This window comes from Lygodium microphyllum, chromosome 13, assembly GCF_053477565.2.
Source record: "Lygodium microphyllum isolate KBCC chromosome 13, Lygodium_microphyllum_v1.1.10, whole genome shotgun sequence".
NCBI lineage: Eukaryota > Viridiplantae > Streptophyta > Polypodiopsida > Schizaeales > Lygodiaceae > Lygodium > Lygodium microphyllum.
Genome location: NC_141147.1, coordinates 98906944 through 98929389, shown reverse-complemented (window position 1 = coordinate 98929389; position 22446 = coordinate 98906944). Strand labels below are relative to the sequence as shown.

Here is a 22446-nt window from a genome sequence, read left to right as displayed (position 1 = left end):
TCTCATCTGTATTGTGTTCTTTCTTTCCCTTTCTCTTTTGTCTTGTGTTTCAGCAATTTATTATAGCTTATGGTTACCTTTCCATTGCTGCACCACTTCTGACACCCCCCCCCCCTCCAAAAGGCACCCTCGGCCAATGCCTTCCCACCGATTTACTCTCCTACGGACATAGAGCTTGCCCTTAGGAAAGACTGATGCCCCTCTAGGCATCATATCTTGCTGGCAAATTGGTTGGAGATCACCACCCCATTTGTACCCTTAAGGACTCCATTTACACAGCTCTTACTCGCACCCCAACCAAGGTTATCCAAATGGTGCCCAAGATCTAATTCAGCTTACCTATGCACATGGAGGCAACACTCCCCGTGAACCCATTTGACTTTAGATCCTTAGCAGCATATTTCAATAGATAGGTCAAAAGGTCAAGTCTATTCCACACTTACATTGGTCGTGCCATCACTACTTCTTTCAAGGCCTCAAAGGGTCCTTCACTCCTAGCCTATTCGAGACCAGTAGCACGACATAAGGAATTGATGGCTGCAAATAAATGTTTTATTTGTGAACAAGAAAGGCACATGGCAAGGAGCTGTCCTAATACGCAGCAAGCTGAAAAAGATGATGATAGGGAAAAGAAAGACAAAACCACTACTGGTTTAGTGTTTGATATAGTGGCAAATCAGCAAAACGATGATAGTATTGAACTTTGTAGGACATGGGGCAAAATTAGAGATCAGCAACCATTGATTTTTCTTGATCCAGGGGCACAATAAAATTTCATCTCTCTTGATATGGCAGCCCGTTTACGCATCAAAGAGGATGTTTCATGAGGACATGTACTTTTGAAACCTCACTTAACATGTGGATGCATTTTTAATCACATGGTTAGTGAAGCACAAGAGTGAAGGAATGAAAAAGCAGTTGTCATGATGGAACCCAGCAACGAAAAGAATAGATTGAAACATTGAAGAATATTGACCGAGAAGAAAGGGAGATTCAAGAAGACACCATCCCCACCATTAAAGACGAAATCAACAAAGTGATGGATGTCAAGCTTGCGGCCACACAACAAAGATGGGTTGAGGTCATCAAGAACATGAATGTGAAACCCCTAAGTAGACATATGAGTCCACAATCTCCACCTATCCTGCTCCTAGGGTGAAGACTAAACTCCTCCTCACTAAAGTTGATGTGTGGAAGATCAAGATCTTGGTTTTCCCAAAGATTAACTATCAATCCATGCTGAGTGCAAAGGTTATGAAGAGCACAAAGATGTCGCTATAGGCACCCTTGTAACTCGGAGACCAAAACAATATCATCAATATAAACATAATAGAGGCTAATATACCTACCATCTCCACCCCAACACCTCCTCTTCATCTGATGTGGCCTTCTATCTCATCGATATAGAGTCCAAGGAGTGTAAGGGAGAGGGGACATCCATGCTTCATTTCAATGGTGCTAGAGACCGCGTTGGAAAGTCCTCTTGGGCATCTTACCCAGTCTGTCACCCTCTCATACAATGCATAGATGCCCCAAATCATGTCCAATGGGATCCCCTATGCCTATAGCCTCTGTAGTAGTCTATCTCGTGGAATTATATCAAAGGCTTTGCAGAAATCCACAAAGCACCAATATAGTCTCTTCCTCCTCACTTTTGCTTGCTCAACCATGCCCCTTAGGGTGAAGATGTAGTCAAGTGTAGAGAATCCCCAACTCGATCCAACCTCTCCCATTGCCCTAAATCTTCCTCTCTCTCCATATGCATTGAGCTCTACCTCCATCATTGCCCCATATATCTTAGCCAATGTAAGGCCCACCATGATGGTCCTGCAATTACCACGATCTAGGGAATCTCTAGACTTAATTATAGGGACAATGATATGCATGGTCCACTAGTCTGGAAAGCCCTCCACTAGAGACATGTTGAACCTAAAAGCAAGGAGAGGAGCCAAAATGTTCACTGCATAAATGAAGTGCTCATTCTCAACCATAGCAAGAAAGTGATGAAATGTAGGCAACACTTCCAACTTCTGCTTTATGGGATAGGCTTAGACCTTATGCAAATAGTCGCCAATGAATGTCACAAAATAGTTCACACCACCTAATGACTTACTAGGCATGGGACCACAAACATCTTAATGTACAAGAGCCAATGGCTCACCATGCATGAAGGAAATGCTACCATAGGACTATGCCTAAGTGCATGCTTGGTCTTTGTGAGCTCCGAATTGTCTAGATAATTGATTGCTAGCTATCAAGAGGGATCTTGGAACTTGGAAATACATAGGTGAGTGAAAGAGACTATCTCTGGAGGCTGTCCGCCTGCCACATGTCTAGTAGTTCTAGGGATCAAAGGAGCAGATGGGGCAGCAGTGAGAGGTGTAGCCCCGTTGGATAGGCCAGCCAAAGTGAAGGCAGTTGCAACGGTCTCCTATGGTTTTCAAGGTGGAAGACCTTGGGCTTTGGTACAATACTCCTCATTGACATGGCCTGATCTCTGTCAGTGTGTGCAAAACCTATTTTTTTAAGAGAGTTGTTACCAAATGGGTTTTGTTTCTTCGGTTCCATATGAAGAAGGGGAGTCACACTTGGTTTGGCTTGCCTTCGCATCTTGCAAGTTCTTTCCATTGCCAGTTTTAGCTTGCAAAGAATATGCAACCAGCCCCCTTTCGGAATAAGTATGTATAGAGGAATTCTGATAGACTTGGTCATGCAGCCTTGCATAACACAGGAACTCGCACTTAAACTCGTAAAAGGTTGGCAATCTAGTTAGCGAGATAATGTGCTGGATAAAATTGAAGTATTTGTTGAGCAGTTTATTCGATAAGAACTTGACTTGATCATTGTTTGACATCAGGGAGCTAGTAGTGGCAAACTTTGTAAGTAACCATCGATATTTGGCTAACTTGACTTTCAAATAATCCCCTTCCTTAATGGAAAACTCTTGAAGCTCAAAAAACGATAGATATGTCAAGTGCAATCTCTTGCTGCATAGTGGCCAATGAGATGATTCCAATGCTCAAATGCGAGAGGAAAATATTGTAACTAAGAGTGGAACACAAGAAGCAACCCTTGCATTAACTCAACATTGACAATAGCATTGCGGGCTTTGTATTGATGGACGTGATTAGAGTGAGCTAATCAAGGGTCTAACATTGGCTCTAGACAAATGACAAAGATCTGAAAGTCCCTGAAATTCAAGCACTTATTGCATGAAGTTCAACCAAGTGGTGAAATTCAACACGTTAAAACGAGTCTTAAGTTTGTTGTGTTGCAATATTTCCTTAGTGAGAGGTATGAAATGTTTGAATTCCTTTTCAAGGATGCATAGACATTTCATGATAGATTCATGTACTAATGTACACTACGCAACAAGCAAGCAAACATCTTACTTGAATACAAGTACCAAAGAAGCTAGAGACAATTGGTTGCATTTTATGAGGAACCAAAGGCAAACAAGTCGCTCACCACCCATGCTATAACTCAACCCTCTACCATTTCCACCTTTGGTCTCAAAGACCTTAAATGGATAGCATTGTTCACACCTCTGCTCCAAATGCATGAGGAACAATCCGCACTCATGTGTGAATAACTAGTTTAAGCCTCAAGACAAATTTCTCACTTCTTCCTCCTCTCCACAGTATCAAAATGCATGATTACCAAAAATGAAAAGAGATCTAAAATCAATCTTTACAAAGTGTGAAACCACATCGTAGACATCCACAAGAGAGCGTTTCAAAGTCCATCTAGACACTTCTGAGTTCCTGATGATGCCCTTTAGAAAACCAATCCTCCAATCACCTTAGTGGGATGTGAGGATCAAATGGAATTATCAAAATCCTCCATTATTTTCTTACATGAAATTTTAGTTACAGCATGATAAGCAAAATCTATCATGAATTTTTTCCTTCTCCAAAAAAGAATTAAACTAAGAATCCCCTCAATGATAGCCATCAAGATTAAAAGATACAAAATCTAAAATGATACAAGCAAGCATAAGCATAGGTAACACACCTCCCAAGTTGATCACTCCCAAGTGAGATTGCCTAATAAAAGGGCTGGCGAAATAACCGAGGCGCCTATGTCAAATGTGTTGTGAGAAAGGCCTCTTGCCCCGACTCCTTTTTAATACTTCTTGTGATCTCTTCCATCCAGCTTTGAAGGTATGATGAACTTTGTTCAAATATGAGTGCTCCTCCAAAACCCCTACCCTCTGGGGCAGTCCCACAAACAATGTCTCTAAATCTTCTCAAATGTACCAAATCTCCCACATGCTACCACACTCAAGGTCTCCTTGAATCTACTCCAAGAGTCCAAAAGTCTATCAAGAAAGATAGTAGGGTGAACCTGTTGGTCCAACCTGATCCTACTCATCTCACACCACCTCGTAAAGCTAGCCCTATAGTGAAATAAGAAGATATGCATCTCTATCCCTAAATGGATCTCATTAAGACCAAGAATAATATATAAGGAACCTTTGAGACATGTTTGTCGATATTTGGCATCTAGCAAATATTAATGCGTGATGGAGAGAGACAAAGAGACACACAAAGAAAGGAAGAAAGAATACATGTTACCTTTTTATCTTGTTTTTTATAATGGTGAGCATGGCTTTTGCATGTTGGCTAGATGGTCTCTTATACATCTAAATAGTTAAATATTATTTAACTTGGCAAGCGTTACAAGGTACTAGAAACTGAACTGGCCTATGAGATAAATTAATGTGCAGCAAGTCCATGTCTCAAGTATCAAGTGAAATTTGAAAAGAAACTATTTGCAGTCAAATGCACTCCATATCTATTCCCTATCTATCATCCTATAAGAGTAGTATCATGATAAGTAATGTCTAATCGACCACTTAAAGAGTGTTTCCTTTTTGTGAACAAACTAGATGCTCTCTAGTCATTGCATGGAGAGATGCCCGCTAGAACATCTATTGCATTATCATATACTTGCAAGTTGTTAACTATCTCCTCAATCTGCCTCTTCTTTGCATGAAGAAGAGGTAAAATGAACTCAATAATGGGAAATATGGACTCCAAAAGGCCTTGTAAGTAATTGAGTTCATATTTCAATTGTAACATGCCCGCCTATCGGTTGTCCAGGCACGTTTTTAGCGGTCCATTGAGAGACGAGTCTAAGCGACGCCGCTCCACACTCCCATGAAATGTCACGGGATTTATCACCTAGGGTTTCCCGAGTCCGCCTCGCAACGGAACGTCCACGGCCGAACCCACTAGGATCGACCTGAAATTTGGGTTCCTAGTAGACAAGGCCTCTTGACAGCATCCTAGCATCGGATTCTAGACATCCTACTCTACGCAGAGATACCCAAACTGAAGCAGATCCATATCGCACTTGGTTCAAAGAGAATGGGAAACAAGAGGGATACGCCGCTCAACCTCTCTGCGCATAGGGCGTAGTCCCATTCCGGTCCCCTAAAACGGCTGAATCGGGTTCTAACCTAACAATACCTAAAGGTCAAACATCGGTAAAACTTTGTGAGAAGCCTCCCAACTCTCCAAGACCACCCTTCCGTAGAACGGACCTGTCGGGGTTCCGCCCACCTGCTTCCCTTGATAGCTTTAGTTTTTTAATTAGGTCCTACCACATTTATGTGCGACACTTAAAGTCAGCTTCATTAATTAAACCTTTTAGGAAACAGGGTTCCTTCGCGTAACTTACAGCACAAACACGAAAACAGAGCAAGCAGACCTTTTGACAAGCAATTTCCTTAATTTATCTTCAAGTTAATCTTTGTCTCCTGTCCATATAAGAGAAATTATGTATTCCTTCTGTCCAACAGAAGTACCTGGTCCAAATCACATGGCACCATAATTTCTATCCTTTATCTAGAATAGGATCTTATAGCGCCCTAGACGTTGGGCTCACGGTAGTCTACAATTCCGTTCCGGTCTAGGTAAGGGGTGTCCAAAGCTCCACTGACTCCAAGCAACCTAAAAGTGACACACAGCTTCCGTGGTTGGCCTTTTCACCACTCGACCTTCGGCCCGTAAATTGAGCAATGCCCTCTCGAGGTAATCCGCGGTGCGATCTTAGAGATGATCCACCCGTGCAAAATATCCTTCCTTAATTAATCCAACTAAGAATCAAGCATAATCAAGGCAATCAGTCCTAATATCATCTTCTAGGAAAACATTCCTTTATTCCCCATGGTGACTTGTCATTTACTGACCTTTGCCATGCTTTTACTATCAAATACAAGCACTTTAAATATTTATCAAAATCATAATGCAACAATCACTTGATTGTAAAAAAAACATTTGGGGTGTTGTTTAATCAACCAACGAAACTAATTGTATTTTTCCCAAACAATACAAGAATAGATGCTATAGTAATTCCATCACATATTTGCTCTCCCCCTTGGGATCAAAGTACAATTCTATGCAAAATTTACTTAATACTTACATGCACAATTCTTAATGTTATTCTTTTTACGATTATGCTATTCATAACCCCTGATCAATTGCTCTATCAATTAATAAGCCATAAGCAACTAAGTGCCATTAACTTCCCTTAATACATGTACTTTGCGAACTCCATCTTTCGAATATGTGATAAGAGGCCTATCCCTTCCCATGACCTATTTTCGTACATCATAGTATGGGCCTAATGTATCTCATGCGAGAATCAAAGCAAGCATCTATCAATTTAGAAATACATTACTTACGACGACCGGAACCACAATTGGATTGGTAGTAATGCCCTCGCCCGAGACTCCGTTGCTTGTCGAGGGATTGCCATCTACACGTGACATTTTCCACTTGGGGGTCATGATCCTCTTCTCTTTTAAACACGACTCGCACAAGACTTTAGTGGTCACTTGCTCGAGGAGGGAAATTGAGGAAAAAAAAACTTGCGGATTAGGGGATGATCTCGAGGAAAAGGAAAAGAGAGAATGTGTGTGGCCATCCTCTAAGGAGGGGGAAAAAGGGAGGAAGAACCTTCTCTCTCTCTCTCTTTTTTTCGTAAAATTCTCTCTCTCTCTCTCTCTCTCTCTCTCTCTCTCTCTCTCTCTCTGTGGATCTCCTTCTGCCTCCTTGCGCCTCCCCATATCTCATATTTATAATGAATTTGAAAAAAGGGAATGTGGCTCAGAACAAGAGTTCTTGGTGGAGAGACTCTTGAAAGAATCAGTGATTTGATGCTCAGATCATATATCTGATGGTTCCATTGGCTCCAAAAGGGGGGTAAAACCCCAAGACACTTCAAGACACTTGGTTAGAAAGCTTTCAGATCACTCCTTCTTTCTCTCCCTGTTTGAAGTGTTGTTCACTACCTGTAGACTACAATTGCGGCACGCGCGATTTTACCAATCACTCTCTTTATTTTTTCATTTTTATAAAATCTCCAAAACTAACTAAAACATCACTTGTCTTTTCTTTTAAATAACATCCAATTCTAGAAATCTCCATATCTTTTTAGGATAATATCTAAAATATCTAGAATATGCTAGTTTTGCCCAAAATCTAATATTTTTGGACCATCCATACTATACATATTAACACTAGTGATTAATATGGCTCATAACTCACATTCACGTTGTAACTTCCGTTAAGGGTGGCTATGGTCCTTGTTAATCCGAGAAAAAATATCCGATTTACGACTCTCGATTTTTTTTAATAAATATTTTTATTTAAATAAAATTTGTTAGTTATTAATGTTTGTTAGTTTTTACCTTAGTCTTTAGTTAGTAACCTTACTAACTTATTAATTGACTAACTAACTTTCGAACTAACCAACTAACTTTTAATTATGTGAAAATATTACACCAATGTCAACAACCACACCTTTGCGTTGAATATACATAGTAGCATTTATGGCAAGAATTCAAGCATCTTAGCTTAACATGCAACCAAAACTACTTCCTTCTATAACTAACTTGTACTTTTCAATCAAGTCCTCCACAAATTAGCCCTTTGCATTAAATTTGACCTACTTCCCTTGCTCTACCAACACACACTAAATTCTTTGTGATGGAAGGTATATGCAATACATTTGACAAACATTTTGTTTAACCATCGTACAAAGACAACAAAACTTTTTCAATGTGTGAGATTGGGTGGCATGAATCATCACCCATCTCTACATGGTCGAAAGTAAGTTAGATCTATCCCTAACTCAACTAGAGTTAAAATAACTCTAGAAGTAGTGACACAACTTATTAAATTAGTTGTGTCCACACCACACACTAAAACATTGGGCACTGCCTAGAATTGACCAATTCTAACATACTCCCTTGGCATACTTTAGTTCTCTAATTAGTACCCCATTGTGTATTTAATATATGTGGTTCTCTATTTCATGCTTAGTATGAGTTCCTTAAAGAAAGTCTCTTAGCAATCAATAATGCCCAAGCAGTTCTTCACACCAATACAAACATCTTCATCCATTTTTAGCTTTATCCTTGCAAGTTGAGTAAGCACGCTTTCCATGTAGTTCAGATGGGATGCCAGGGATGTATGAGGCTTCATATCAAGTTGGAAAATTTCAATAAATAGACCATACTTAGACGACTTTGACTGTGCACCAAATAAGATATCCAATTTGTCCCAAGTGTCATGGGACGTGTCACAGGCATCCACATGATGGATGTTGCTATCATCCGTTGTCTACATAGCCACAGCAAGGCATTATGCTAGATGATTTCCCTCCTCAAACCAAATACTCAACCCTTCCGCTCCTCCGAGGGACACTGCACATTAGGAGGGGCTCCAATCACCACCTAGCTTGCACCCACAACACTAAGTAGCTTAATTTTCTATAGGGGAGCATTAACTTGAAATAGAGACTTGCAAACATTTTCATTTTGTTTAAAACATTTGTGCAGCCAATGCTTTATGCATGAAAGTTGGTTTCAGCCAATAATGAGGCTTGGATTTGCCTTTAAGTAAGATATTTACTTGGTTTTTCCACTCTAGGCTCCCGAAAATATTATTTTCAAGCACTATATTATTACATTTTTACTTGCAAATGTAACAAAACTTGCTCATATGCAACTAAACTTGCAACATTCTTGATAGTTTTTGCTAAGATAAGTGTTGGAACATAACAAACATCTAAAGTAGAAAGGCGGGTATATTACATAAGGTGTGGTCATATAGTGATAGCCCTAGAAAATAACATGATAGTTGATGTAATTATGGAAGGCCAAGATCTCATTTCTAAAGAGTTGTCATTGGAGGCCTCCTACTAGCTTCATGATACAGTAACACAAGATTGTTTGTAGCCATTATGTCTTCTACACTATGTGTAAATATTGCATCTCTTTTTTATTTGTTTCATTCCTTGTGTTGAATTGGGCTTTCACAATATAGCGCACTAGAGGTGCTTGATCTTCAACTTAGCATCTGCAATTCATGGATATGGGCAGGTGGTGTTGGCCATGATGTGCTCATGGCTTAAGGTTATTCTGCACACTTTTTGTCATAGATGGTCCATGATTCTTTTAATGTCCACGTTTTGCTAGACACTGTGTGGTCTTTTTGATTTTCATTAGCTATGAATATGACTTTCATGTGGCCACTTGTACATCTATATATTATTTAATTCAACGATATTTATGAGAAAAATGTTTGAAAAGAAAGATCAAGGTTGCAAAAAACAGTCCAATACATTAAAGTTCAACTACAAAAAACCTATCAAACTACTAGAGTACATTGAAACTATGGATCTTCATAAACTAATATACTATCATCTTTGCTAATGATAAGCCAAATTTTAAAGGTTGAAGCATACCTATAGAAGCATCGTATCCGGTTGGGCCATGGACTTCAAATCCTTCTCTTGTCCCAATACTTGTTGCTTTTGGAGCCTTCTCAACTTCCACGTGTGTCCAAGTGAATTCAGTCTCCGGTTCTAGCCTGGCATTTTCAAAAGAGTCTGCCTGCTCAATGGAAGAAAATAGAAGAACTTGCAATGATCACGGGCTGTGCAGCTTTAATTACATACCATCACAAGCACAAATTCACCCTCATCTAGCTTCAATTTACAAGTTGAGAAGGATAAATGCAAAGTTTAACAAATTGTGCACCCACTTTAAAAGCAAATGCCAGACAGCAAGAAATGCTGTTTGAAAAACCTACATGACTAAATAAGGCACCGCAGAATATGTAATAGCAAGGTATCCATTTCTAAATGGTAACAAGATAATGTGCTCTGCAGCATTCTGTATAATAGTACACAAAACAGACTCTAATATGTGCAGTAAGTGAAGGAGGATATTTAAACCAGTTCAATGGAGATGAGCCTTGTTGATTCTCTGATGCCTTTGGGTACATGTAACATACTAGTCAGAAACCTCCACACTGTCTGCAGGTGCATTATAAACTTTGACAGGTGCAGCTATTTCCATAAATAGGGCAATAATGACAGATGCCACAGATACATCCTTTGAAACTGTACCTTTTCCAAAAAGAACATGGATCTTGATTTACAGTACGGCTGGAAATCATCTATGAGATCACCAAAAAACTCTTAACTTTGCATATCTCAATTAACACATGCTTAAGAGTACAGGGAAATTCCTTGGTCTTTGCATCAGGACACAGTTTTAGGTAGAGAATTGCCAGATTCACCAAAGTCCATGAATTGTCAATGTGATCTTATGCAACAATGCATTGGCAATTTACAGGGTATGATGACTGGATTCTAGTCTATGATCCTTTTTCCCCTGAGAAGAGGTGAAGCTTGATTGTTCTAGATTTCATGTCTTTGCCTCTTTTGTTGACACTTGGACATAAGAAAAGGATGCAATATCTGTTGACCATTCTCAATTCTAGAATCAGAGAGGAAGACTATATCTATTCCATGTCTTAGTGTGTGACAACCTTCCAAGAGGGCCCACTCTGCCCAAGGTTATACCAAATAAATATGGGTTTAAAGTACAGCCAAGGGACTGATTCTGCTCAGTCTGTGAGCAGCTTAAGCAGGATTCAGTTTGCTGAACATGCAAGCGCAATGGCAGCAAGGGATGGACCAGGTCATAGGAAGTTCGAAGCCAGCAATCCAGTAACAAGCAGGTCAGATGAAGTAGCTTTAATCTAGGAGCTCACCTGTTGTGTTTCTTGTGCCATCCTTAATGCTGTTTTTACTACAAAAAATTGGCAATCTTATTGACTCTGAAGTGCAATGTGTTAGCAATCATGTTTGTCATGCACTGTCATCTCCTACCTGTGAACCTCAGTTTGAGTCAAACGGGGATACTAGGAGCTCTAACATATCTATTATGTGCTTTGACAGTAGAGAAAGCTCTATTTAGAGATGTATTTCTATTTCTATATGTCAAGAGTGTTCACACTGAGTGTTTAGCTAGTATTCAACCTATGCAGTGATCAAGCACCCTGTGTTAGCTGCAATCAGCCCCAGACTGCTGCGATTTTGCCCAGCAGCTGCCACGTCGGCATTTTCATCCCCTATGTGGGTTACTCAGCCAGTTTTGACCAGGCCGACTGCATTATTTCATTATGCAGCTACCGGTCAGCCAGTTTCAGCCACTTTCAGCCACTTTTGGCTACTTATAGCTAGTGGCCACTTTAGGGCAGATCATTTCTCTTCTTCCTCTTGCAGGTGCACACTCCAACTTGGCCATTCTTCTTGGGCATTTGTGTGATGACTGCTGGCTGCACACTCCGTCACCATCTCCAATGTTGTCATCATTTTCCAGCTTGATCCAGTGCCCTCACTAACACTTTGGGCCATGTGCAAGGACTGATCAGTCCATCATTGTATTCAACATTCTTCTTTGTTCAGTCCAGATTTCTCTTTCATTCTTGCTGTCTTCTCTCTTCTCCTTTTCTCTCTGTGTTCATGTTCCTCTTCCGTTGCATACTCTCACATGATATCAAAGCCTAAGTGAGAACATGGAGGTTTCCTTCACAGAAGACCACCCTACTGCTGAAAACGCAAATTTTCAGCCTGCTGTTTGCTACAGAAAACACTGATTTTTTGCATTTTACAAGTGCTTTCAACAAAGGCAAGACATCTACAATTGTTTTCTTGCAAGCGTAGCTGATTATCATCTCCATTCGAGCTCTTCTACAGCTAAAGGTAGTAGATTTTGTGTGTTTGCAACTCTAGAGATATGGAATATCACCAATTCACAAGGCTTGATGACTCAAATGAGGAGTCTATTCATACTCCCTTTGAGAGATGGTGTGATCATCACAAAGATCGGAGGTCTCAGTCCCGTTATACATGGGAACTCTTTCTTGCCAAGTCACATAGATCACCCCGCCCCCCTCTTCATGTCTCCTATCAGGCCCGTCCTGCTGGTCCTAGGGTGCCTATGATGGCAGCATCAATGCATACACATGAAAAACGAGAGGGCAACAAAAAAGACCTTGAGTATGATAGTTAACAAATAAGAGAGTAATATTTTATCAAACTAATGAATTACAAATTTGAAGTAATAAGGAGGCACAACTACCTCAACCATACATAAAGAGTGTAGAAGCTCTACAAGGAAGAGACCTCAACTCAACCAAGTACTTGCATGTTCCAACTTCTGCCACTACTCCAAGAATTTAGCTCAAAAATCAGCCTCCGTTCTATTTGTCCAAGCTCATATACAACAACCTCTTTCTCCTCTTCCTTTCTCATCTTGTCTTATTTTCTTCCTCCTCTTCTTATAATTACTCTAGCCTGCTTGCTATCCATCCATGGGAATTGATTCAATTGCATCACTACTCCTCTTCTCACCTACGATCTTTTCATTGGGATGCTCATTCTTCCTTCTTTGCCCAAAGAAGACTGGCTGGATGAATCAAATTATTTGATTTGGTCTTGCAAGGTGGAGTGTATTCTTGACACCTTTGATCTTTGGGAGTTTGTTACCCACCCTATTCCATGTCCTGTGGGGGATCCAAAATCAACAATGAATCATGCAACCCTATTGGATCAGCTCAACTCTAAAGCCCAATCCTTCCTCTTCATAAGCCCACAAGATTCTGTCCTAGTGCATGTACGCATGTTGTAGACAACAGTGGAAGTATGGACAAAACTTGCTTATGTGTATTATTAGAAGGCATTTTTCAACTAGATCACCTTGGAGAAGAAACTTCAGATGCTTAGTATTAATGACTCTCCTCTCCTTCCATGAAGGATCGCATCAACAAGTTGGAGGATACAAGGGATGGGCTTGCATCCCTTGGCAAGATGATATCTTCAGAGGATATGGCAATGATGTACGATATCTTCTACACTAGCCTTCTTACATCAAGAACCTCAGAAACTCTTCTATGGGAGGAGCTAACCTTGCTTGTCTTAGAGCATGACGAGCATCTCAAAGAGGTAGGAGCCAATGCATCTAGCTCCACGAAGACTTTCACAACCAGTATGGGAGAGGGGAAGAAGAAGAAAGAGAAATCAAAGGCCAAGCACAAGAAGAAAAAACGCAAGAGTTCTTCAAGTTCTGGCATAGATTCAGAGAAGCCTAGATAGCCACACTGTGGGGAGGGGATGCATCCTGAGGAGAAATGTTGGAAAAGGTACCCTTACCTTCAGCTAGGAGCGAAGGATGCAGCTAAATCATCTGAGCCTTCCTCTACCTCCACACCAACTGTTTCCCACGAGTCCATGTTCCTTCATATCCACGTGTTGGAGGAGCCTTCTTCAGTTGATGCCTCATCTTCATAGAGGCCTTGGCTTATTGACAATGGTGCTTCTTCTTCCGAGAGGACTTGGCTTATTGACAGTGGTGCCTCAAGTCATATGACTCCACGAGGAGATTTGCTACAAGATCTTCGTCCATCTGAGGGTCTCATCATTGTTGCTGACATTCTAAGTCAGACAAGGATATTAGGAGCTCTGACATGTATATCACGTGCTTTCACAGCACAGGCAGCTCCATTTAGAGCATGCATTTTTGCTTCTGAGTGTCAAGAGTGTTCACACTGTGTGTTTTTAGCCAGTGTTCAGCCGGTGTGCAATGTTCAAGCACCCTGTCCTGGCTGCGATCAGCCCCAGACTGCTGTGATTTTGCCCAGCAGCTGCCACATCAGCATTTTTGTCTCTTGTATCAGCTGGTCGGCCAATTTTGACCATGCCAACTGCATTATTTTATTATGCAGCTGCTAATCCACCAGTTTTAGCCACTTTTGGCTATTTATAGTTAGTGACCACTTTGGGGCATATCATTTCTCTTCCTCTTGTTGTAGGTGCACACTCCGACTTGGCCATTCTTATTCGGCATTTGCAAGGGCTGCTGGCTGCACACTCTGTCTCCATCATAGTCTCCAGTGCTGTCATCATTTTCTAGCCTGATCTGGTGCCCTCTCTGATGCTTTGGGCAGCGTGCAGGGACTGATCAGTCTCCGTCATTGTATTCAGCATTCTTTCTTTGCTCAGTGCAGATTTTTCTTTGTCTTCTCTCTTCTCCTTTTCTCTCCATGTTCATGTTCCTCTTCCCTTGTGCACTCTCACAAAATGCACAAAGCCACATAGCACGAAGAGAGGCAACATTACAAACACCAATATATTTCTACTTTATATAATAATTGTGAGTGTTATGCAAAGGGTCAGCACCTTAACAATCTTCAGTAATAGGACCAGACGCAATAATAAAAATGCAACAACCAACCACAATAACATCCAGTTGAAACTTGATCAATATTTCTAGAAAGTATGGCCACCTTTCTTTGCCAGCTTCTTCCTTCTTCCTTTGAAACAGGTGGGACTCTTAACTGCCTTTCAATCTGTAAGAAGTAAAATGGTTTATAAAAATGATTACTACCTCGATAAAAGAAAACCAGACCAGACAATGGATCAGGTTGAATAGTCAACAAAGCTTCAAAACAAGAGTATTGAATAAGTACTGGTTAGTCTGAATAATCAAATCATGTATGATAGAACAACAAGAACCAGAGTAGAACTTCACCAGCTGAAGCACATCCTCTCTCTCATTCTTCCTTGCTGTTGTCAAAGTATGTCTGCTAAACTGAAAGTTAAGTTAGCTGATATCAGTATAAGTACAAGGCAAAACGCTACTCCTGCATTGTAAAACTGATATCAGTATAAGTCTAAGAAAAACCAATCTAGCAACAGGTGCATTTCTGCACAAGCTTAGCTCGTTTACAAGGCTCCTAGCAGTGATGATCTCAAAAAGGGTGACCTTCTGCACAAGTCTAGCTCCTTACACATTACGCTATCAGCTATATCCATATCCTAGTGAAGCAAGCACTGGATTCAACCTTTTCCTCACCAGCAGCACCCTTCCCTGCATCAGTTTGCTGATTAGTTCTCTGCCAAGCAATAACATGTGGCACAACAGAAGGAGCTTGGCTTGATGCCAACCCAATTCGAAGATTCGCTGAGCCTGGTAACAGAAATAGAGATAGGCAAACAATTGAAAAAACAAAACTATCCAATAATTCACAACAATTTCTTGAAGGTGATCAGCTAAATGACTGCAAAGACTGATTGATTAACTGTCTGAGACTTGCTAACAAACTCGCTTCTTCACTCAAAGCATACAAATGGACTTACAGCAATTGAGAATAGAATTTACCTGGATTAATGATGACAAGATCTGATCCTCTTTCAACAATCATTTGAGATGGCACCATGGATTTGTAATAGTCCTGAGCCACATAATTAAAATATTGCTTAATTTGCACCATCCATCCCTCTCTTTCTCTCTCTCTCCCTCTCTCTCTCTCTCTCCCCATAAGAGGTAATCGTATCAATTACAAAAAAAGTACAAGATTACATGATTACAAGATGTAGGATGGCTCTAAGCGATGCATAAAATCTGAGACATCAAAATCAAAGTACAAAGGAAGAAAAGTGGCTAGAGGGGGGCAGAAGAAACTGCAACATGGCAAGAGAGCAAATCTTGTCTAGGAAGAATACCTTGGATGATTGGACACATGCTGGCCAAAATATATGGCCCTGTTGTGGAACAAGCCTTGAGTGAATGGGCCAAGATGCATGGCCTGAGATCAAAAGGCCTGGCTGGCTTCAGGAGGGGATATACAACTCTAGACCATATCATTACATTGAGGGCAATCATCAAAGAAGAAAGGCTTTCAAGAAAAAGATCTACCACTCTTCTGTGGACTTCCGCAAGGCTTTTGATAGTGTCCCCTGCTAGGCTCTGTTGGAGATGGAGATGGCAGCTATTAGCTCAACACTGTAGACAATACAGAGAGTGAGACCGTAGACTCAGCTCACACACGATTCAATTCCTAGTGTGTAAGTGAGAGTACAAAGTACAAGCTTTAGACCTTAGGGTTGTGTGAGTGCCTTAAGGTGCATTCACACCCAAAAGTGTGTAAAGTGTCGTAAATGACCGAATTGTGTAACATAAACACACAAATAGAGAATAATGTGACTGGGGGAGAAAACTTTTCTTAAGGAGAGTAAAAAGTGCCCTAGTATCCTACTACGGATCACCGACACTCCTCTGTGAGCGTAGGCATGACTCAAACCCAACAAACCACCCTAGAGTGAAAAGTGATTAGCATACAACGATCATTCACCAAAGGAGATCAAATTTAAAGCATTGTGAAATGCTTCAAATTTGTCGCAAGGAAGAACTTTGGTGAATATGTCTATCACATTGTTGTTGGTAGAAAAGTAGACAAGGTTGATATCCCTTGCATATAGCCTCTCTTTGACAAAGTGATAGTGGATCTCTATATGTATTTCATGTGTGCATGAAATACTAGGTTTCCGTGCCATTGCAATGGCACTCTGACTGTCAATAAACAAAGGAGTAGGCTCCGTGATAAATACATCAAGATTAGCCAACAAACGGCTCACCCATACACATTCAACTATGGTAGTGAAAGCTGCCTTGTATTCAACTTCACAAGGCGATGTGGCAACAATGGATTGTTTCTTGCTAAGCTAAGAGATGCAAGATGAGCCAAGAAAGAAACAGTTTTCACTCGTAGAGTGACGTGAATCAAAATCACCGGCCCAATTTGAATCACTGTAAGCATGTAGTTGCAATGGTTCCCCTTGGCATAAAGTAATCCAAGAGTCATAGTACCCTACAAGTAACAAAAAGCACGCTTCATTGCTTACCAATGTGACATGCATGGGCTATGCATATATCTGCTGAGGGCTGAAACTGCAAATTGAATAGCTGACCTTGTATTGCATAAATAAATAAGATGTCCAACTGCTAGAGCATATGTATGGATATCAAACAAATCACTGTTATCATGCAAAGATAGCTTGAGTCCAGTCTCCATCTCAACCAATGTTCCTAATTATCATAACTTTCCTGGATATTTTATTTTAAAAGCAAAAGTTAATTTTGATATTTGATGAATCAATCATTTTGTCATCACAACTTTACACATCCATAGTTTAAAAAGTCTAAAACATGGACTAGATACTATCAGAGGAGGCATATTTCTATGTGTGCTGACTGGCTTGCAATCCTGTAAGCCAAATCTCTCAAGGAGTTTACCAATATATCTAGACTATGACAATCCAATGCCTCTAGCATCATGAATAAACTCAATGCCCAAATAGTAATGCAAAGGCCCTAAATCTAACATTTCAAAAGTTTGCTGCAATTTTATCTTGAATGCTGAAATCTGATTAGTATATGTCCCTATGAGAGAAAATCATCCACATAAAGACAGACGACTAGTAAGGATCCCCCCTCTTTGCATACGTAAAGAGTAGACTCTAATGATCTGTTAACGAGCCCTTGGCTAAGTAAAATGGCATCAATTTTTGCATACCAAGCTCGTGGAGCTTGCTTTAAACCATACAAAGCCTTTTTCAGCTTGCATACCAAGAGTTCGGATCCTTCAACTGCAAAACCCATGGGCTACTATACATACACTTCTTCCTAAAGTTCCCCATGTAAATATGCAATTTTAATATCGAGCTAGTGCACAATCCAACCATAATGGGCAGCCAAAGCAACCATACACCTAATGGTAGTCATATGAGATGTAGGAATAAATGTCTCCTCATAATCAATGCGCTTCTTTTGCACATAGCCTTTTGCCACAAGCCTAGCTTTGTACTTATCAATGGATCCATCCGCTTTTCTTTTCAACTTATAGACCCATTTAGTACCAATGGCTTTCTTTCCGACAGGCAGTGTACCTGAATCCCATGTCTGATTCTCCATGATAGAATCAATTTCAGCTTGCATTGCTGCCATCCAATGCTCACTCCATTGTACATCCTCAAAAGAATCAAGCTCCTCATCATCAAGTGTATATGCTACCATAACAAACTCCATTGTATCACGTAATTCTGATTTTTTATCAAAAATCACATCCCTACTGACAAAGACTTTCTTGGAAAGAGGATCATACAATCTATACCCTTTGCTCTCATTGTTGTACCCCAAAAATATACACTCGACAACCTTAATGTCCAACTTCTTTCTCAATACTTTGGAAATATGAGCATATACAAGACACTCAAAAGTACGAAAGTGACTAACTGAAGGTTTACGGCTATTACAAGCCTCAAAAGGCATGACATTTTTCAATGCCTTGGCAGGGCACCTGTTCAAAGCATGACAAGCAAGCATAACTACTTCCATCCAAAAACCATGTGGCAGATTTTTAGCTTTCAACATACATCTAGCCATCTCCATGAGTGACCAATTCTTTCTTTCTACAACTCCATTCTGATATGGAGTATATGCAATAGTATACTAATGCGCAATGCCTTTTTGCTTCAAAAAATTATTCAGCAAAGAACACGTGTATTCTCCCCCTCAGTCCAAACGTTGTCTTAATCCAACAGTGAGATTGATTTTCCACAAGTGCAATAAAAGCCAAAAATCGTCACTTTTTTCTTTATTCTTTAAGTGACAGATGAATAAAGGGAAGGCCGGTCACACATTGACTGTTGGAGTTCCCACATTGTGAGTCTCTCTCTCTCTTGCTCTTGCTCTCCCGCCATAGCTCTCCAGTGCAAGCTTCAATCCTTCTCACCTTTCAACTGGTATTAGATCATGGTTTCTTGAGTATTCAAGCTTGGTCCGTGACTTCTTCAATATTCATTTGAATCCCTACATCATTGGTCCTCACTCTTGGCAGCCATATCCGACTCCTTCGACTTCCTGAGCATCTACTCGGCCCATTTGGGCATCCTCAAGGCATTCCTTCAAAGGTATTGAAGCATTCTTTTGAGTGTTTATTTCAGTTTGCAAGGTACAACAGGAAGGGGCTGCAAAAATTCATTTTTTACTTCAGCCCTTCCTGGTTATATTTCAGGAGGAGCCACGAGCTCCCGTACAGCTAGCTCGACAGTCTGCAACAACAATAGATGCTCATGGCTAGGGTGTTGGACAGAATGTTGGGCATGCAAGTTTAGACGGTACATAACACTTGTAAGCTTTCCGGTCTTGTGCATAACCAATGAACACACTCTTGACAGCTTTAGGATCTAATTTCTTCCTCTTTTCATCAGGAACATACACATATGCAATGCTACCAAATACCTTCAAGTGTGAAATGTCTGGCTTATGACCATATAACTTCTCATATGGAGTTACATCATGAATCCCTACTGTAGGGGTTCTATTCAACACATAGATAGCAGTCACTACTGCTTTAGCCTAATAACCATTTGGTAAACTCTTCTCATTCACCATAGCTCTTGCCGATTCCATCAGTAACCTATTTTTCCTTTCTGCTACACCAGTTTGTTGTGGTGTATAGCTCCAAGTTAATTATCTTCTAATCCCATATTTAGCAAGGTACCTATCAAAGTAATTAGATTCAATGCCATGTGAAAGGCCAAATAAGGTGGCAAGAAATTCAAAGTGATAGAGATCATCTGTGCATCAAAATAATACTCATCTACATTCATCAACTGCTCATGCAAGTCCTCAATTTTGTTAAGATAACCTTGCATAGCATCACATTCATCCATCTTCACATTTTCAAGCTCCTTTTTTAAGAAAAAAATATGTGTCTCATTTTTTCCAACAAATATTTGCTCAAGTTTAAGCCATGCTACTCTTAAAGAAGTAGCAAATCATATATGCAGGATTATGGATCACTAAACTGCCAATGCAATAAGTGACAATGCTTGGGCATCCCAAGTGTCCCAAGCCTTCTATGCAACTGTTCTTTGGGAAAGTGGCTGAGCTAGGGTTGGTGACTAACCACGTCCTCCTCAAGGAGTTGCAGGAGCCACAACTCCAAGACAAGACTTCTTCACCACTAACATACTCCAAAAGATTTTTAGCAACGAGCACATTCTTCATCATTAAGGACCACAGAGAATAGTTATTGCCATCCAATCTATCCTCTTTAGATACATAAGTGAATACATCACTCTGTCCTTGATTGGCCATGATAAATGTCATTCTTCCAAAAGGCACAAGAGCAATAACCAAAGCTGGATTAACTTAGAAATCTGCAAATTTCTAGAAATTACAATAAACACCAAGTTGTAATCAACAACTATCACACTTGACCACTACTATCCAATGGGCTGAAATTTCCACAGATTTCAGCAAGTAGCACGCTGTCCAATGCACAAACACTGCTGCAAAAACCCCAAAATTTAGCTGTCCACAGTTTAAAATTTCAGTCAATTTCAGACTGAATCTTCAGTACATGTGTCAATGTCTGCCAAACATGCAAAAGCCCCAAATTTTCTAAACCAAATTCCAAGAAATTTCTGCAATGTGTGCCCAAAAGCACTTTCTAGAGTAGAAATGCACCTTTCCTGCAAAAGGGTCCTTGCGGTAGCTCTGATTTCCCGAATAAAATGATGAAATATACCTGTCACCTCTGAGACAACAAGCCGAACTTGAGCTGTGATTGTCGGGAGTACAGACAAGACTGCCCAGGCTGGGAGGCGGCAGCCTGGCTGTATAGTCGATGTTGCAGGCGGCAGCTGCTAGCGAATAGGACGTCTACTGCACAGAATGGCAGCCACAGGGCAAGGTGGCAACGGCGGCTGCTGAGATAGAGAGGCAGCAGGCGGGGGTGACACGCTGTGCTACCTGCAGGCGACTGTAGGACAGGCAGAAGGCAACTAAGACGCTGCTGTACAGGCAGCACTGGTCAGGGGCAGCTGGCGGCTAATGCTCCAGCTGGTGGAGAGCTTGACAAACCTCAAGCTGGGCTGACAAGGAGCTTGTCAAACCTTGGAGCTCTCATACCGAATGTTGAAGATGGAGATGGCAGCTATTAGTTCAACACAGAGTGTAGATAGTATAGTTGGACACACGACTCAATTCCTAGTGTGTAAGTGAAAGTACAAAGTACAAGCCTTCGACCATAGGGTTGTGTAAGTGCCTTAACGTGCATTCACACCCGAAAGTGTGTAAAGTGTGGTAAGTAACCTAATTGTGTAGCATAAACACACAAATAGAAAATTGTATGGCTGGGGGGGGGGGGGGGGGGGGGGGGGGGGGGGGAAACCCTCTCTTATGAAGAGTAAAAAGTGCCCCAATGTCCTACTACGAATCACCGACACTCCTTTGTGAGCATAGGCGGGGTCAGTCAAACCCAACAAGCTCATGAGAAGAATACAAGACGTTGATGTGCCCATAGAGATACATTGGAGTATCTATGCCTTATATGAAACAGTGATAATCACCTAAGGGCATCTCAAGTACAGTCAATAGCACCATACGAGTGAAGCAAGGCTGCCCACTTTCATCGACACTATTTGGGCTGTACATAGATGAAATTTCAGAATATGTGGACAGAACTGGTGGGACCAAAGCCAGCCTAGTTGGAGTGCTGATAACATTACTGCTTTATGCACACAATATTGTACTTTTATCTTACTCACCTAAGGGACTAAATAGACACTTGGATGCATTATCAACTTTTTGCAAAGATAGACCTTAAGGTGAACCTTGGGAAGACTAAGTTATGGTATTTAACACTTCAGCCGCTTGGGTCACAAGAGCTGAGCACCTGTTTACTTTCAACGGAGAGCCAGTAGAGATGGTTAGGCAATATATTTATTTGGGGTCACATTGAAGGAACCACAATTCTCTTGGAGAGACGCATCAAAGGCTCGTTTGCAAAAGCACATGCATCCTTAGGTGCATTGAAGAGGCAATGTGCTCACATATAGTTTCATGAACCGCCCACCAAACTGTGGCTTTTTGACACCCTGGTTACACCCACACTTCTATATGGGACAGCTATTTGGGGTCCAAGTCTCTTCCACATGAGGAGACAACCTTTGGAAGACCAAGATGGACCAAAGAAGAAATACTATGACGGGTGGGGGAGCATATGGAAAGACCACTAGTCATGATGATCTCACATATGATACAAGCGAAAAGCTTAACACCACATGAGATTGTCAGAGGTGAGCTAGGAGAATCACCCATGGTAGTTGAGGCCTTGGTCGAGGCAATGACTTTCATACATAAGGTACGAGAGCCTCCCCAAGGTAGATACCCATGGCTAGCCTTGGCCTCTTCTAGACACCTAGCAACAGCAAATGGTGACAGATATTGTT

General features: G+C 40.9%; 1 protein-coding gene across 4 annotated transcripts in view; it reads right to left on the bottom strand.

Moving 5' to 3' along the window:
* ARP9 (actin-related protein 9) overlaps nucleotides 1–21208 on the bottom strand; it is a 173663-nt gene extending 152455 nt beyond the window's left edge. For 3 of the 4 annotated variants that reach the window (XM_087691493.1, XM_087691495.1, XM_087691496.1), the window contains exons 1-6: nucleotides 20742–21208; nucleotides 15527–15599; nucleotides 15210–15334; nucleotides 14897–14956; nucleotides 14652–14714; nucleotides 9760–9907 (exon numbers count right to left, since the gene is read on the bottom strand). In XM_087691493.1, coding sequence (XP_087547619.1) covers nucleotides 9760–9907; nucleotides 14652–14714; nucleotides 14897–14956; nucleotides 15210–15334; nucleotides 15527–15584 — 454 coding nt within the window. In that variant the 5' untranslated portion in view covers nucleotides 15585–15599; nucleotides 20742–21208. Of the gene's footprint in view, nucleotides 1–9759; nucleotides 9908–14651; nucleotides 14715–14896; nucleotides 14957–15209; nucleotides 15335–15526; nucleotides 15600–20117; nucleotides 20665–20741 lie in introns of those variants that run through there. The other variant, XM_087691494.1, reaches the window with a different exon arrangement.
* Between the last annotated feature and the right edge of the window lie 1238 nt (nucleotides 21209–22446).